The sequence below is a fragment of the Nuphar pumila genome, chromosome 4, assembly GCF_984573655.1.
Source record: "Nuphar pumila chromosome 4, dmNupPumi1.hap1.1, whole genome shotgun sequence".
Lineage (NCBI taxonomy): Eukaryota > Viridiplantae > Streptophyta > Magnoliopsida > Nymphaeales > Nymphaeaceae > Nuphar > Nuphar pumila.
In genome coordinates, this window is record NC_143252.1 from 116,138,820 (window position 1) to 116,157,374 (window position 18,555).

Consider the following 18,555-nt stretch of genomic DNA (forward strand, 5'->3'; position numbering starts at 1 on the left):
TTTGAACCCTAAACTATACTACTTGGAAGCCAAACACTTGGCCATCTTCATTCTATGATATAAAATATTTATAAAAATTATTAAGTAAGCTCCTAACATTGGTTATTCATGCTCAAGCTTGCTTACCATATTTAATGAGTTCAAACGAGCTCTTAACAAGCCAAACATGAACCCTGGGTAGTTTTTTTGAAAATGCCAGTCATTATCTTAAATATTTGAAAATCGAGGTGGCTAAAGGTAAATTCACCATAATTAAGTGCCCATGTCTATTCCCATAAATTTTTAAAAGGGCAATCCTGCAAAACTGCACCGTTTAATAATTTTATTTCTCGTGTTCCCTTTTTTTGCTTTTATTATTTTTTTGAAATCATGTTTAACGTCACAACGCCGTTATCGCAGAAAAAAGTAACCAACACGTGGAACAATCCTAAAACCTCTCTCAACGGTCACGATTGTCGAATGAGAAAAAATCTCATTCTGGCAATGACCTCATCTGAATCCGTCCAAAAGAGAAGGTTCTCTCTCTCATAAGAGAAGAAGCGTGAAGACGACGTGAGGTTCGTGAAATTCCCTCGAGGAACTCTTACTTCTCTTTAGGCGTTTGGGTTCTTTTCCTTGGTTTCTGATTCGTTTCGTTTATTGGGTTTGCTTTTTCTTTATTTGCCTCTTTCTCGTGAGATACTGAGAGACTCTGTTTTTCTTTCCTTTTTCTTTGTTCGTTTTTTCTGTGACTATTTTAGGGATTTGATCGATGGCTTCCAAGAGAATTCTGAAGGAATTGAAGGACCTGCAGAAGGATCCTCCTGTCTCTTGTAGCGCAGGTTATACTCCCTCTCTCTGACGAATTTAGGGTTTTCTTTTCCTTCCTTTTTCGTTTTCCTGTATCTTTCTTCGATACCATTCGCCATTTTCTTGGCGTTTTAGGTTTTTTGGTTTTTTCTGCACGTCTTTCTTCGTTATGATCGGCATGCACGAGTTTAGTTCTGCGTTTTGTTTGAAAAATGGGGTTTTGCGTTCTGTTCTTTCCGTTTTGTTTGGTTGCTAAAACGTAATGCTGTATTGACTAGTTTGGGTGTACGTTGTTCTTTATAAGATGAACAAAGGAGTGGAGAAAAGAAAGCAGGGGCATCCCGCAGAATGGGTTGTGTGATTTACAGGGAGAGATTTGGATACATGGTGTTCAGAACTTCTTTGTAGCGTAAATCTGAATGCACGTGGGATTTAAGCAAATAAAGCGATTGGGAACTTGGCTGTTGATGACAGACGTGGGCTTTAGAAGACAGCCCTCTGATCTTGTGTGCTTCCTATAACCACATTCCAATGAGAAAACAAATTTGGTTACGATGGTGTTAGTTGCCCTGGGTGCATTCTGGGCAATTCAGGCGACCATGACATCAAGAATGGGCAAAGTGTGGTGTTTCTTTATAGCTCTTGCGATGACCGAACATAATAGAAAATAGATGGGTTGCCCGCTCCCTCGATCTAGATTCCAAGAAATGAGATTAGTGACGCAGTTTCATGTCCTACACGAGCCCTAGCATACCATCCATGCCAAGACTTTAATCTTGGATTGTGGATGTCTGCTCGGATCATTTGGGAGGAAGAATGAGCTGGTCTGAAAATAAATAGATAAATTGCCTATCGAGGAGTAAGATATAGGTTGGGACCACATGGATGGCTTTATTTGAAATTGGCCTTTCTTTTTCCCTTTTAACGCAATTTCTTTTTCAATGTGTTTTCTTTATTTATTTTCTATTTCATGAAGGTTTGCAGGTTTTCAGTTATATGGTATGGTATATTCAGTCTTATGAGTATGCTTCACTATTCAAACATGTATTTGATTGACTATTTATTATTCCAGTCTTGTACATTTGTGATTCTTAATGGTTTCGCTAATCTTGATTCTCATCAACTATTGTGCAAAATATTATAATTTTGGTACTGATATTAGTGACTTTTTTTATCATCATTTATGTATTTTCTTTTACATGTATTTCTTTTTGTGTTATTCACATATTACAGAAGTTTATGTGATTATATAGTTCAGTAACACTTTTGACGTGATTTTTTGTGGTAGATTTGTATATTGACTGTGTCTAATTTGGTGCGCTTTGCCACATAGTCCTTTCTTACCTTGTGATTTGTCTATGTTATGATACTTTATTATCACAATTGTCTTTATTTCATAAAAGATGCATAAGTACATCTTTCCCTATGGAGTATGGACTACTTGATTTACCAGGAGAGTTTACTGAATGCTACAAATGAATTTTCAAATAGAATTTAGTTGTGATTGCTCTATTGAGGACAATAAGATAGCTGAAGGGGGTGACTAGCAGGAAGACATTTATGGTTGGCCTTCTTCCTAGTATCTAAACTAGTTTTAGAATTTGATTTTGATTTTTGAGCTTGTTAAGTACTCTGTGGGCCTCCAAATTCCCAAGAAGTTGGAGTTTATCAACAGTGTTTTAAAACCTGGTGACTTGTCACTTGGCTCGTCCTTGAGTGACTCGTGACTCGGCCGGGTCAACTCGGTGACTCGATCGGGTCATGTTATCTTTATATTTTATATAAAATATATAAATATATGTATATATTATCTATATTTTATAGTATTTTACCAATATATTATATATAATATACATTATATGATTTTTTATAATATAATTTTATTAATACATGTATAATCATATTTTTATATATAATATACATAATATTTATATTATATTTCATATAATATATGTAATTATATATAAAATATATTGTATATGTATATATATGCATGACTCAACTGACTTGTCCATGACTCGGCTGAGTTTTGTTAAAGCCGGGTCACACCTATTTTCTGACCTCGTGACTAGGTGATCCGGGCTGAGTCAACCGAGTCACCGGGTCAACCCAACGAGTTTTTAAACTATGAACCTAACACGAAGTCTATGTCACACAGAACTTCACTTAGCATGTGTATCTTGTATTGAAATGACACGACACCCAGACACTTTAGGGACACAATAAGACACTTCATCGACATGATCCAACTAGAATCACACACAACTATGTCACATGGATACACCACTTTGCTACCCATATTGTGTTCCCTTGTATACTAGTCGTATTAAGTGCTTCATAAAAATGGTCGTATCCCTATCTGCAATATTATGCCATTAACTTTATCTATTTTCTTCATAAAAATGGTCGTATCCCTATCTGCAATATTATGCCATTAACTTCATCTATTTTCTTTTATGATTTTATTTGTTTCATATTTACTTGAGTTATTTTTCTTGTAAACTTTGTCATCAATTACATTCTATGTCACATGGGTGCGAGTGCGGGTGCGGGGATTCGACACTTCCAAAAAACCCGGGTGCGGGGGTGCGGTAGGGGCAAAAATGTAAATATATATAGTGTATATGTATAAATGTATGGTAGCTGTTAAGGTCCATGTGTAATGCCCGTAAAAAAAAAACGTGTCAGACTCGTGTCAGACACGTGCCTGCACGTGTTAGACTCGTGTCAGATACGTGCCTGCACGTGTCAGACACGTGTCGGGGGTTTGATCCACTGTGTCGGGCCCGGATCCGGGTCCGAACCGGACCCGAGCCTAACCCGGACCCGGGTTCTCGAAGCCTCGAGAACCTGCGTCTTTTAAAAGATGCAGGTGTCTCGGGCGAGGGGCAAAAACCCTCGCCCCTTCTCTCTCCTCGCCCGTTCTCCTCTCGCTCCTCCCTGCGGCCATCGAGCGCCGGCGACAACCTCCAAGCTTCGGTGATCCCCCACCTTCGCCGCGTGTGTCCCTCGTCATGGCCGACCTCCGAGCCTCTTCGCCTCCCCCTCTCTGAGTGCGGCAGTCCTCCCGGCGGCCACCTGCGACATCAGCGGCGACCTCCTGACTGGCGATCGGCTGCGCCAGAACCCCGACACCGTGAAAGTCGGCGCCCCTTCCACTCAGCCTCTCTCCCTGTTACATCGGCGATCTTGTTTCTTCCGGCCACCTGACGTTTGCAGCTGCCGGCGACAGCACCGCCGCTGTCCCCTCTCTGCTATGGTTGCCATGGTTCTCGATGATCGCCGCCGTCAGCGAGCAACCCCGACGGCCCCGTTGCTGCGGCCTTTCGAGGTGAAAAACCCTCCCCTCCTTTTCTTCTCCTTTGTGAGGTTGGTCGACAGGGGGCTGAGCAACCCAAAAAAACTTTCAAAAAAATGGACAAAAATCACCCTGGGTGCGGTCAACGCACCTAGGGTCGGGTTGACCGCACCTGGTGTCGCACCCGCACCCGCACCCGCACCCACGTCGAGTCGCGTCGACGAGGGTGCGGCACCCTGCTAGCCGAATCCCTGTGACATAGATTACATTATATTTCAATGTCAACTTAATTTCATTATTTGATGTTCTTAAATATAGTGATTTAAAATTGTTGTTTTACACATACATACATCTATGTGTGTGTATCCGCTCCCTTGTGTCATCATTTTTGAAAATTATCGTATTGTACTAAGTGTATCTGCATCATGTCTTGCATCTATATGTTAATATATATATATATATAATATATATAATACCTAACAGGGGTATTCTACTATTTTCATCATTTCACATAGTTGTTTTATAGAAACAACTATTTATTTAAATAACCTTTTTTGTTTTCTTATTTTTTATTTTTATTTTTTCTTAAAAAATATTTTTGTTTGACATTAGGGGGTCCCACATAGGATCGTTGGGGGCTCCCCCCAACTACTCTTATGGGGAGCCCCCAATGGCCCCTCTTTTTTTGTCTTTTAGCCTCTCCTTTTTGTTTACTTTTAGTGAATAAATAAGGGACTCTCCCCTTGTATTTGTTATTGCTTTTAGAACTCCTCTCTAATAAAGCTCATATTCTTTTATGTGTTGCCTTTAAGGCCTTTTGTATTGTCCCATAATGGACTTCTCTCTTGTTCTATCTCTCTCTTGTCCATTGGAGGACATTGTGAATGCTTTAATCATTTGTTATATTTTTGCATACTTTATTACATGGTATCAGAGCCATACGGTTCTTGAAAGTTGTAAGATCTCCCTTCTTCCTCTCCTACTTTGTTGGTGTAAGAACCACTAAGCAAGGGGATTTGAGCATTCAAGATTACTATGGTGCTCTAAATCCACTATGGGATGAATTGCTTTTTTAGAGCCTAAGTGGGTGGCTATGGATGATGTTGAACTTAGGCAAAAGCAAGTGGAACAAGAAAGATTGTTTCAATTTTTATTTGGGCTTCATCCCGAGTTTGAACAAGCAAGATCCTCACTTCTCCATAAATCCACTCTTCCTCCTTTAGAAGACGTCATTGCCAAAATCACTCAAGAAGAAACACGACTTAGCATGAATAAAAGTTTAGATGAAGTCCTTGCCGTATCTAAACCCGTCAACAATGTCAAGACATATAAACCACCACATTTTTGAAAACAAGAAAACTATACTGGAGTTAGAAAGATGATCGTGTGTCATCATTGCTATGAGTCAGGTCATATTAAACTCGCTTGCTCAAAATTAAATGGAACTTTCAAGCCTAAGGTGGCTTTCAGTGAAGAATCCATCACCAAGGAAGGTGAAGGCAAGTCAAATATCCATGGCTCTTCATCAATTACTCAAGCCTACCTCGGGTGCCGTCATTGCCTCTACATCTCCACCTGGTACGTATTCTTGGATTCTAGACTCCAGAGCATCTTTTCATATGACTCCTCGCTCTTTTCATGACTCCTCATGAAAATGCTTTAATGATGTTTGCACCAATTAAAAAATATCTTGTGTTTGTACGACCGATGAAACTTTTTTAAAAATAAAAGGTATAATAACATTAGATTCTAATAAATCTCAAAACTTTTTTGTTCCAAAAGTAAGAGTGGTTCCAAAATTAAACTTAAACCTTTTTTCGGTTTTCCAAATTGCCGACCATAGATGTGAACTATTTTTCTCATCTAAAGGTTGCTTTGTGCAAAATCTCTAGTCCGGAAAGCGGATTGGGCAAGGCCATAGAAAGGGAGACCTCTACTATATGAATCATTTATCTCTTCCTAGAAACTCTTTTTGTACTTATGTTCAAGATAAAAGTATTGAAACTTGGTATAAAAGACTTGGACATCCAAGTTACTTTAAAATGTATTTTTTTCCTTTTGGAAACAAATTTTGTAAAGAAAAAGATATAAATTGCAAAGATTGTATTTTTCGGAAAATGAAGTCTATTCCATTTTCAACTAGAACTTTTGTTTCAACAAAAACTTTTGAATTGGTGCACTAGGATGATTGGGTCCATCTCCGGTTATATCTAAAGGTGGTTATTCATATTACTTAACATTCATTGATGACTTTACTAGATATGTGTGGATTTATTTTCTTAATCTTAAATCAGAAGTTTTCTCTTTATTTAAAGATTTTTGCATAAAAGTTTAAAACCAATTTCAAACTATCATATCCATTCTTAGGTCTCACTCGGGTGGAGAATACCTGTCTAATGATTTTTAGAATTATTTAAACAATAATGAAATTTGTCATCAAAGATCATGTCTTAGAACTCTACAACAAAATGGGCTAGCAGAAAGAAAACATAGGAATATTATAGAAACCGCTAAAACATTGCTTGTCTTAAAAAATGTTTCTAAGATTTTTTTGGCCGAAGTCGTTCTAACTTCCACATATTTAATAAATCGTATGCCATTATCAAACTTAAAAATATCTCTCCTTATGAAAAACTTTTTAAATTTACACCCGATTTCAATTGCCATAACATTTTTTGGGTGTAAATGTTTTGTCCTCTTGCATAAAAGAGACAAGTTATCTCCTAAGGCGATTGAATGTGTTTCCTTGGATATGGTGAAAATAAAAAAAGATATAAATGCTTTAATTACAAAAACAATAAACTTTATGTTTTAAAAGATATGACCTTTTTAGAAGATGAAGATGATTTTGAAATACTTGATAAGAAAGATGAAGTTGACTACATGTTCTTATATGATCTTTCCCCAAAGGAAGATGTGTATGATGATTCCTTGAATCATTTTAAAATTATGGATAATACACATTATGAAGTATCTAATATTGAAACATCACCAAGTAGTGATGACATCATTGATAAAGATCTACATAGTTACACTCGGCGTGAACAAGATAAACCTACAAGTGTCCTAGAAAAATATTCTCAAAATAATGAATCTATAGAAGAAACCTCCTTTAGACGATCTTTTAGAGAATCCATTCCACTGAATAGGTTCGTGCCATATGAATCACTTATACCAAATTATAGGGCTTGCCTAATAGCTTTGCATTCATATCATGAGCCCACACATTATCATCAAGCAAAAAATATATCTCATTGGATCGAAGTCATGAAAATTGAACTAAATGCTCTAAAAAAGAGCTAACACTTGGAAAATAGTTAAACTTCCTTCAAACAAAAAACCCATTGGATGCCGGTGGGTTTTTAAAGTTAAAACTAAAAGTGATGGATCCTTAGAATGATATAAAGCAAGATTAGTTGCTAAAAGATATTCACAAGAATATAAAATTGATTATGAGGAAACCTTTGCACCCGTATAAAGCAAGATTAGTTGCTAAAAGATATTCACAAGACTATAAAATTGATTATGAGGAAACCTTTGCACCCGTAGCAAGAATGACTAGTGTTAGAACCTTAATAGTTGTAGCATCAACAAAAAAATGGCCTATATATCAATTAGATGTAAAAAATACTTTTCTTAATAGAAAATTAAACGAAGAAGTATATATGGATCCTCCACCAGGTATAATATTGGACAAGGTCAAACTCTTAAACTTTTAAAAGCATTGTATGGTCTTAAACAAGCTCCCAAGGCTTGGTATGATAGATTTAGTGATGCCGTGATTAAATTGGCTTTTCGTTCATGTTATACTGACACTGCTTTCTTTGTAAAAAGTGCAGTAGCTATTATTGTTGTTCTTTTATTTTATGTTAATTATATGATTTTCACATAAAATGATCGAGTTGGTATTGGTAATGTTAAAAATATGTTAAAAGATAACTTTGATATGTCTGATTTAGGATTTCTAAGATACTTTCTAGAAATTGAAGTAGCATATTCTCTTCGAGGATATATATTTTCACAAATGAAGCTTGCTGCAGATATATGTACTAAATCTGAAATTTCAGATGACAAGAAGGTGGAGACTCCTGAAGTGATCAATGCAAAATTAAGACTGGAGGATGGGGTTATTCTAGAATATCTTACACCTTACATACAACTTATTGGATCTCTCACGTACTTGTCTATCACCAGACCAGATATTGCGCATGTTGTTCAATCTGCTAGCCAGTTTCAACATGCTCCTACAACTGTGCATATGAGTCGTGCCATAGATGGTCAGGTACATCAAAAATACCATCTCTAAAGGGCTATTTCTATCATCATCTTCCTCATTAAATTTACTTGTTTATCCTGATGCAGATTGGGGAGGTAACCTTAATGATAGAATCTCAACTACTGGTTTTTGTATCTTTTTAGGAGATTCTTTAATTGCATGGAGATGCAAGAAGCAACAAAAAGTCTCGTTGTCATCTACCATATTCTTGTGAGTATCCTTTAGCTACTAATCTTGCTCTATATAATTCTAAAGTTTCATCACTTTTAGTTTTAACTTTAAAAATCCATTAGCATCCAATCTATTTCTTGTTGGGAGGGAGCTTAACTACTTTTTAGCTTTCTTAAGAGCATCTAGTTCTATATTCATGACTTCAATCCAATGCGGAATATTTTTATCTTGATTATAGTGCGAGGGCTCATGGTGGAAGTGTAAAGTTATTAAGCAAACCCTATAATTAGGTGATAGTGTTTCATAAGAAACAAACCTATTTGGTGGAATGGATTGTCTACTAGATTGTCTACCAGAAGTTTTTTCTAAAGATTCTTTGTTTTGAGAAATTTTTTTTAAGGCACTAATAGGTTTATTTTGCTCACGCTGAGTATAAACTTGAAGGTTTTTAGAATTATCAATGATGTCATCACTACTTGGTGGTGTTTCAATATTAGAATTTTCATAATGTGTATCATATATTATGATTCAATGAATCATCATTAGGATGCATATCTTCCATTGGGGAAAGATCATACAAAAACATATAGTCAATTTCATCTTTCTTATCAAGATTTTCAAAGCCATTTTCATCTTTTAAGAATGTCACACCTTTGAAAACATGGAGTTTGTTATTTTTGAAATCAAAGCATCTATATCCTTTTTTTATTTTCACTGTGTCCAAGGAAAATACACTCAATTGTTTTTTGGAGACAACTTATCTCTTTTGTATAAAAGTACAAACCATTTATAACCAAAAACTCGTAAACGATTGAAGTCAGGTGTTATGTTGAGAAGTTTTTCATAAGAAAAGATATTTTTCAAGGTGGATGATGGCATGCGATTTATTAAATAAGTGAAGGTTAAAACGACTTTGGCCAAAAAAAAATTTGGGATATTTTTAGAAATAAGTAATGTTCTAGCGGTTTCTACAATATGCCTATGTTTTATTTTCACTAACCCATTTTGTTGTAGTGTTCTAATACAACATCTTTGATGACAAATTCCATTTAGCTTTAGATGATTTTATAAATCATTAGATAGATATTCTCCACCCGAATTGGATCTAAGAATAAATATATTGCTTTGAAATTGATTTTTAACTTTTATGCAAAACTCTTTAAAAAAAGAGAACTTTCGATTTAAAATTAAGAAAGCAGATTTATACATACCTAGTAAAGTCATCAATGAATGTCACATAATACGAATAACTATCCTTAGACATAGCTGGAGATGAACTCCATACATCCGAGTGCACCAATTCAAAAGGTCTTTTTTAAACAAAGGTTCTAGTTGCAAATGGAATAAATTTCATTTTTTCAAGAATGCAATCTTTGCATGTCATTTTTTTCATTACAAAATTTGTTCTCAGGAGGAAAATGATACATTTTAGAGTAGGTTGGATGTTCAAGTCTTTTATGTCAAGTTTCAATATTCTTATATACAAAATGAGTTTGAAGGAAGAGTCAAATAATCCATAAAGTAAAGATCTCCCTTCCTATGGCCTTGCCTAATCTGTTTCTCGAACTGGAGATCTTGCAAAAAACAACAATTAGATGAAAAAGATATTTCACATCCATGACCGACAATTTGAGAAATAGAAAAAAAATTTAAGTTTAGTTTGAGAACAATTTTAACTTTTGAAACAAAAAAAATTTGAGAATTTTTGGAATCTAGTGTTTTTATACTCTTAATTTTTAAAAAGGTTCCATCGACCGTAGAGACACAAAATACTTTTGAATTGGTGCATACATCGATTAAAGGATTTTCATGGGGAGTCATGAAAATATGCTCCTAAATCTAAAATCCAAGAATATGTACCGGGTGAGGATGTGGAGTTAATGGCGACACCCGAGGTAGAGGAGGTTGCTTTGAAAATTTGTTGAAGAGTCATGGAAAATTATTCAAGTGTATCTTTAAGATCTCCAATCTTGCCTTCATCTTCCTTTTTTGTAGTTGATTCTTTAACATAAGCAACCTTATGCTCGAAAGTTTCATTCAATTTGGGGCAAGCGGGTTTAATATGACTCAACTCATTACAATGATGACAAACAATCATCTTTCTACTTCCACCATAGTTATTATTGTTGCTATAGCTACTTTGCCTCCAAAAGTGCAGAGGTTTATATGTTTTAACATGGTTGCCGGGTTTAGACACGGCTAAGACCTCATGAACACTCTTACTCATGCCTCATTGGTTTTACAAAATTTGGCAATGTTAGTGTTAAAATATGTTATACATATATATCTATATATATAGATTATGACACCTACATATATATATTATATATATATATATATGTCTATGTGTCTATCTACATGTATAAATATATCTCTTTTGTAAATACTCACTAGGGGGTAAAATAGTCTTTTTACAGTTTCTCGCATATTGTAAACTTTTTTTCTTTTTTATTTTTTATTCTTTTTCTTTTTTTCTTTCTTTTTCTTTTTATTCCTTTTCTTTTTCCACCTTGGAAAGGCTCCCCCTAGGAGGACGTTGGAGCATCCAACGATCATATTTATGACTGTTGAAAATATGACCGTTGGATGCTCCAACGTCCCTCTGAGAGCCCTTCCAAGGCCTCCTCTTTTGTCTATAAATAAAGGGTTTTTTCCCATTGTAACGTATGCTTCTTTGAAGCCTTCTTGAGTGGAATATATATTTTTCCTCTTCTTTTGGGCGTTTTGCCACTTTTGTGGTTTTATTGTTCTCTTGCCCATTAGTGGCTATTTGTGTATGTGCGTGCTCTCTTGTTTGCTCTTGGAGACTTCGCTTCTCTTATTCGGCACTTCATTACATGGTATCAGAGCCTTGGTTGTTAAAGCTTCATCGGATCCTCTCTTGTCAAGTAATATCTCTCATCTCTTTTGCTTTCAAACCCTTTTTCTATAAATGGCCAACAAAGACGCCAAAATCGATCTCTCATCCAAGTTAGATGGAACCAATTATCGTATGTGGGCGGCCGCTATGGAAGATAATCTCAAAGGTAAAAAACTTTCGGGTTATGTATGTGGAACCATTCCAGAACCACAATTGAAGTTAACCAAGTTTGAAGGTGATGAGGAAAAAACTTTGAATAAAGAAGAAAATGAGAAAGCTATTCTTGACTTCTCATCCAAAATAGAAGATTGAGAAAGTGAGCATGCTAAAATTTTAGCATGGTTCATGAATAATGTTGAGTTAATCTTGTTTTTTTTTTTTTTATGAAAAGCATGTACACTCAAAAAGATCTTGCTAGACATTTCTTCCTACAAGAAAAGGTAAGAGAAACTAAGCAAGGTGACATGAGTATTAGGGACTATTAGAGTACTCTATATTCTCTATGGGATGAACTTGTTCTTCTCGAACCACAATGGGAAGGTAGTGCTATTGCATGAGGCAAGACCGAATGGAAAGAGAAAGATTTTTCCAATTTAGTCATGGGCTTCGTCCCGAGTTTGAGCAATTAAGAGGATCACTCCCTCATAGGGCTTCTATTCCTCTAAGTGACATTTTAGCCGACTTGTGTCAAAAAGAGACTCGTTTGGCCCTAAAAAAGAATGTTGATGAAGTTCATGCCGTGTCTAGACCCGACAACAATGTAAGGACATACAAACCACCCTACTTTTTGAAAAATAATGGTGGAGGAGGAAGAAAAATTATTTGCCATAATTGTAATGAACCATGCCATATTCGTATGGATTGTCCAAGGTTTAAAAAGAAGGTGGCCTCCGTTGGGGGAATTCCTCCGAATAAAGATTCAAAGAAAGATGGAGACATAAAGGAGTCCATTGCTTATCTTACCGAAACTCTTTAACAATTCATGAAGATGAATTCCACTCCATCATCCTCTACACCATCCACTTCCGGTGCTGCCATCTCCTCCTTCCAGGTATGACCTCTTGGATTCGTGACTCGGGTGCCTCCTTTCATGTGACTCCGAATGTATCACTTTTGTCAAAACCAAGTCTCAACAAATTCAAATCTTATGTTTCCACTGCCGATGGAACATCCTTGGATGTTGAAGGCATTGGGAACCTTGAGAAAACTTATGATCAAAACAAAGACTTTTTTGTTCCCAAAATCCGAATTATTCCAAAACTAAATTTAAATCTTTTCTCCGTTTCTCAAATTACCGATTTTGAATGTAATGTCACCTTTTCACCAACCCATTGCTATGTGCAGGATCTCCGGTCCGGGAAGCGGATTGGGCAAGGCCATAGAAGAGTGGATCTTTATTATATGGATTTTTTGTCGTTGTCATCCAAATCATTTTGTAATCATGTTCAATCCAAAAATATTGAGACTTGGCATAAGAGGCTTAAACATCCTAGTATTTCCAAGTTGTATCTCTTTCCTTTTTTGGAAAAATTTTGTAATACAAATGCATTCACATGCAATGATTGTATCCTTGGAAAGATTCATTCGCTTCCGTATTCGTATAGTAACTTTGTGTCAAAAAGATCTTTTGAACTTGTGTATTCCGATGTACGGGGGCCGACACCCGTTATGTCCAAAGGGGGCTACTCCTACTATGCTAGTTTTATTGATGACTTTACTAGATATACATGGGTATACATTATTAAAAACAAATCCGATCTCTTCACTAATTTTAAAGAATTTCATATTCTTATTCAAAATCAATTTCAAAACAATATAGCTATATTTAGATCCGATTCTGGAAGAGAATGCATGTCTAAAGATTTTCAAAATTATTTTAAAACAAATGGAATTTTACATCAACGATCTTGTCCTAAAACCCCTCTACAAAATGGTTTTGCGGAAATGAAATATATACATTTAATTGAAACTACAAGAACACTTCTTGTCTCTAAAAATGTTCATAAAAACTTTTGGGCCGAAGCTCTTCTTACCGTAACATATCTTATCAATCGTATGCCCTCTTCTTCTTTAAAAAATTTATCACCTTTTGAAAAATTATTTAAAATTACTCCAGATTTTAATAGATTAAGGATATTTGGATGTAAATGCTTTGTGCTTGTTCAAGGACAAGATAAATTATCACCCAAAGCTCTTGAATGCGTATTCATTGGCTACAGTGAAAATAAAAAAGGTTATAGATGCTATGATGTTCGAAATAATAAACTCGTATCAAGAAATATAAACTTTCTTGAAGAACAAAATGGATTTGATGTTCACACATCTAGAGAAGACATTGACTATTCGTTCCTACTTGATTTAACTCCTAGAATTGAGTCGCCTAATGCAATTATTTGCGATGATACTTGTGATGACATCTCACGTCATAATGATATGCTACAACATGGTAATGTTTCTCAAAATGAGAACCTTAATGATATAAATGTACATACCCGGCCGTTAGGAAATGAACATCAACCTGCTCTTGAGAGATATTCTCAAGACCTCTCTTTAGAAGAACCTATTGATCCACCTAGGAGATCTTCTCGTAATAGTAGACCACTACAAAAATTTGTATCTTATGAATCTTTCTCACCTAATTATAGGGCTTGTCTCATGTTAATACATTCGTATCATGAGCTTACTTCATTTAAAGAAGCTAAAGATCATCCTCATTGGATTGAAGCTATGAAAGATGAATTAAAGGCTCTTAACAAAGCTCAAACTTGGAGCATTATTCGTCAACCATTAGGAAAAAATGCAATTGGGTGTAGATGGATATATAAAGTCAAAACCAAGTGTGATGAATCTCTTGAGAGATACAAAGCTCGTTTGGTTGCAAAAGGCTACGCCTAAGAATATGGGATTGATTATGAAGAAACCTTTGCTCCTGTAGCTAGAATGACTAGTGTGCGAACTTTAATTGCCTTAGCCTCCACTAAGCAATGGCCGATATATCAACTTGATGTTAAAAACGCATTTTTAAATGGAACTTTATGTGAAGAAGTCCTTATGGATCCTCCGCCAGGTCTTGAAATTGCTAAAGGAAATATTCTTAAGTTAAATAAAGCTCTCTATGGTCTTAAACAAGCACCAAAAGCTTGGTATGATCTTTTTAGCAAAGTAGTTCTCGATAATGGTTTTTTCTCGTGTTATACTTGTAGAGGGGAGCAGCCACTTGTGGAGAGAGAGAGAGAGAGAGAGAGAGAGAGAGAGAGCTGCACAGAAAACTAAATCACGTTAAATTAGATTAGGGCTTCTCTCTATATTAAATAGAGAGAGGCAAAAAGGAAAAATTACATCTAAGTCCTTATGAGAACAAAATTTCAGAAAACCTCTAATATAAGAGAACTTAATCTAAAACCACCTATTCTCAACACTCCCCCTCAAGCTGGAGCATAAATATCAATCATGCTCAGCTTGTCACAACATTTTGAGAAATTTGACCTAGCAAGAGGCTTTGTAAACATATCTGCAACTTGGTCTTCCGACTTTAGGTATTTGGTAGTGATATGACCAGCTTGAATCATATCTCTTACATAGTGGCAATCAACCTCAATGTGCTTTGTTCTCTCATGAAAGACAGGATTGTTTGCTATATATGTTGCCGCTTTGTTATCGCACATCATGGTCATTGGAGAGGAAACCTTCACCTGGAGATCATGAAGAACAATGCGAACCCATATCAATTCAGCAACTGTTTGGGCCATAGCCCGATATTCTGATTCTGCACTCGACCTGGAAACCACATTTTGTTTCTTACTTCTCCATGAAATCAAGTTGTCTCCCCAAAACACACAGAATCCTGTGGTAGACTTTCTATCTACTACAGATCCAGCATAGTCAGCATCAGAATAGGCTACTATCTCCAGAGTTCCACCTTTCCTGAACAATAACCAGGAGAGGATTTTAGATATCTGAGAATCATTATGGCTGCATTCCAGTGTACCTCAGTTGGTTTGTCCATAAACTGATTAACTTTGCTTACTGCTAAAGCAATATCCGGCCTGGTCACAGTTACATATAATAACTTCCCTACTAGGGAGCAATAGCTTTTGCTATCAACTGGTTTTGACCCTTCTTCAAACAACTGAACTTTGTAGTCCATGGGAATATTTGCTGGTTTAACTCTCAACATGCCTGTTTCCTTTAATAAGTCAAGAACATACTTCTGTTGAGACAAAACCATCCCTTCACGGCTTCTAGCAACTTCTATACCCTGAAAATACTTGAGTGAACCAAGGTCTTTTGTAACAAAGTGTTTTTGAAGATGAGCCTTTGTGGCTTCAATAGCTTTCACATCATCACCTGTAATAATGATGTCATCCACATATACCACCATAACAACTATGCCAGAGCTAGTTTTCTTTATAAAAAGTGTATGATCTGCTGCTGATCTATTAAAGCCAAAGCTTGACATCACTTCAAACAACTTTTGAAACCATGCACGAGGACTTTGTTTCAAGCCATAAATCGCCTTTATCAATCTACACACCTTCTGACACTCCCCCTCAACCTCGAATCCTGGAGGTTGTTGCATGTAAACGGTCTCAGATAGATCCCCATATAGAAATGCATTTTTCACATCTAATTGGCACAAGCTCCAACCATGTTGAACAGCTACTGAGAGAACAAGACGGATGGTACCCATCCGTGCAACAGGAGAAAAAGTTTCAAAGAAGTCAATTCCATATGTCTGAGTATACCCTTTCGCGACTAATCTGGCCTTGTACCTTTCAATAGAACCATCAGATTTGTAATATACCCATTTACATCCAACAATGTCAGCATCTGCTGGGGAATCAACTAGATCCCAGGTATGCTGAGATACTAAAGCTGTCATTTCTTCTTGCATAGCCAGCTTCCAGCGAGTATCAAGTTCTGCCTGTTGATAGTTCAGAGGAATAGTTAAGGTTGAAATAAAAGACTTATGGGAGACAAAATGAGATATGGGATATAAGGTACATTGTCTTGTCCCCTTTCGTAGAGCAATAGGCCTGTTATCATCATCCTGAAGATCACGATTGTCAGTAGAACTTACCTCAGGAGAAGAAGAAGATGAAGGCTCTTGCGGAAGTGGAGCTCTACGCACATATACCAATGGAGGATTATTAAATCTGGAAGAGGATGAAGTTTGGTTCGGTAATGAGGGCACAAATTCCAAAGGAAAAGCAAGTATAGGTAATGGAAAAGACTCAGCTGGATCAACCTGCAGTGGGGAACCGGAAATAGAGTAATATGGAGAGGATTCCAGGAAAGATACATTCGCACTGACATACTCTCAGCGAGAAATAGGATCATAACATCGATAGCCCTTTTGATTTTTTGGATAACCGATAAATATGCATTTTGTATCTTGAGCGGCTAATTTATCACGGCCAGGGCCAAGTTTGTGTACAAAACAAACACATCCAAATATTTTTGGTGATAAAGAAAAGAGGGGAGCATTAGGTTTTAGGATATGTAATGGAATTTGATCACCCATAAAAGACGAAGCATGCGGTTGATCAGATAGCAAGCAGTGGTAATCGCATCACCCCAGTATAACGCAGGAACATTGGATTGAATCATAATGGTCCTGGCAACATCAAGGAGGTGCCGATGTTTTCGCTCAGCCACCCCATTTTGTTGAGATGAATAGGCACAGGAAGTTTGGGGTTGGATGTCATGATCTTGGTAAAATTGTAACAGAACTTTTGATTTAAACTCGAGAGCATTATCAGTGCGAACAATCTTGACAATAGATTCAAACTGAGTTTTTATTTCAAGAATTAGGGATTTGATAATACTTGGAACTTCATATCGTTCTTTTATTAAAAATACCCATGACAACTTAGAAAAATCATCAACAATAACAAGATAATAACGACACTGAGTCCTAGTAGGAATCTTACTAGGACCCCATACATCTGCATGAAGAAGTTCAAAAACTTTATTACTAGACTGACTCTGACTCGAAGGGAACGAACTTCGATGATGCTTGCCCAACTCACATGCTTCACACTGAAATGATGTGGTGGAAGGAATCTTAGGAAAGACCGACCAAAGCTTTGACAATGAAGGATGACCAAGACGACGATGCCACTGAACATGACTGAATGAATGTTCCACTGCAGCATGAACAATACCCATTGGATGATGTAGGTAGTAAATTTCATTTTCTTCATAGCCTCCACCAATCTTCTTCCCCGTCAGCAAATCCTGAAAATGACAACCCGTTGGATCAAATATTACTCTACAGTTTTGTTCTTTTATAAGGCAACTAACAGAGAGTAAACTTTGAGGTAAGTTTGGAGCATGAAGAGCATTTTTCAACTGTAATGAGGAGGATATAGAAATATTTCCTTGACCAACAACCGGGGAGGAGCTCCCATCGGCTAAGGAGACTCCAAGTTGAGCCTTAATATCCTTTAGATCTGAAAAAATTTGTGAATTTTCACACAAATGTCTGGATGCACCAAAGTCAATAACCCACTTACTATCAGTCAGTTGAAGATGATTTCCGGTTGAATATGCAACACCAGCTACAGGAAGAGTGGAACTAAAAGGTCGAAGAGCTATCAACTCATCATATTTCGCACGACTAAGGGTAATACTACTTTCATTTTCAGCGATATTCTTTTGTACATTTGTTGCCTCGATAGTAGTCACATTTGCTTTAGGAGTATATGACTTTGATGAAGAAGAGGTTGGCCGACCATGCTTATCCCAACAACGATCTTCTAAATGTCCAGATTTTCCACAGAATATACATTGAAGCTTTTCTCTGCCTCCCATACCACGTCCACGTCCTCAGATATTCTGAATATTTCCACGCGCATAACTAGATGAGACAACAAGAGCAGATGACTGAGTCACAGGCTGAGATTGTGGCAGAGAGATCGCAAGTCTACTCAGACGATTGTAAGCATCAACAAGAGTGGGAACATCTGATCCTGTCAACATTTGAACTTTTGCAACAGAAAAATCTGAAGAAAGACCGGTAAGAAAACGAGCAACCATGGTTTGTTCTTGATGATCCTTTTGCTTCGAGCAACAAAGAGGCCTGTGAGCATTAAGTCTTTCAAACGCAGCTTTGACAGAGGCATAGTACTGGGCCAAGGTCTGATCTCCCTGTTGCAA

At 36.6% G+C, this 18,555-nt stretch overlaps 1 protein-coding gene across 3 annotated transcripts in view; it reads left to right on the forward strand.

Annotated features, from left to right (window-relative positions):
- The first annotated feature begins 527 nt into the window (after positions 1–527).
- Positions 528–18,555, forward strand: part of LOC149840733 (ubiquitin-conjugating enzyme E2 8-like) — a 32,228-nt gene continuing 14,200 nt past the window's right edge. The window contains exons 1-2 of one of the 3 annotated variants that reach the window (XM_090003294.1): positions 528–557; positions 741–821. In XM_090003294.1, coding sequence (XP_089859420.1) covers positions 752–821 — 70 coding nt within the window. In that variant the 5' untranslated portion in view covers positions 528–557; positions 741–751. Of the gene's footprint in view, positions 558–599; positions 619–646; positions 822–18,555 lie in introns of those variants that run through there. The other 2 variants (XM_090003293.1, XM_090003292.1) reach the window with 2 other exon arrangements.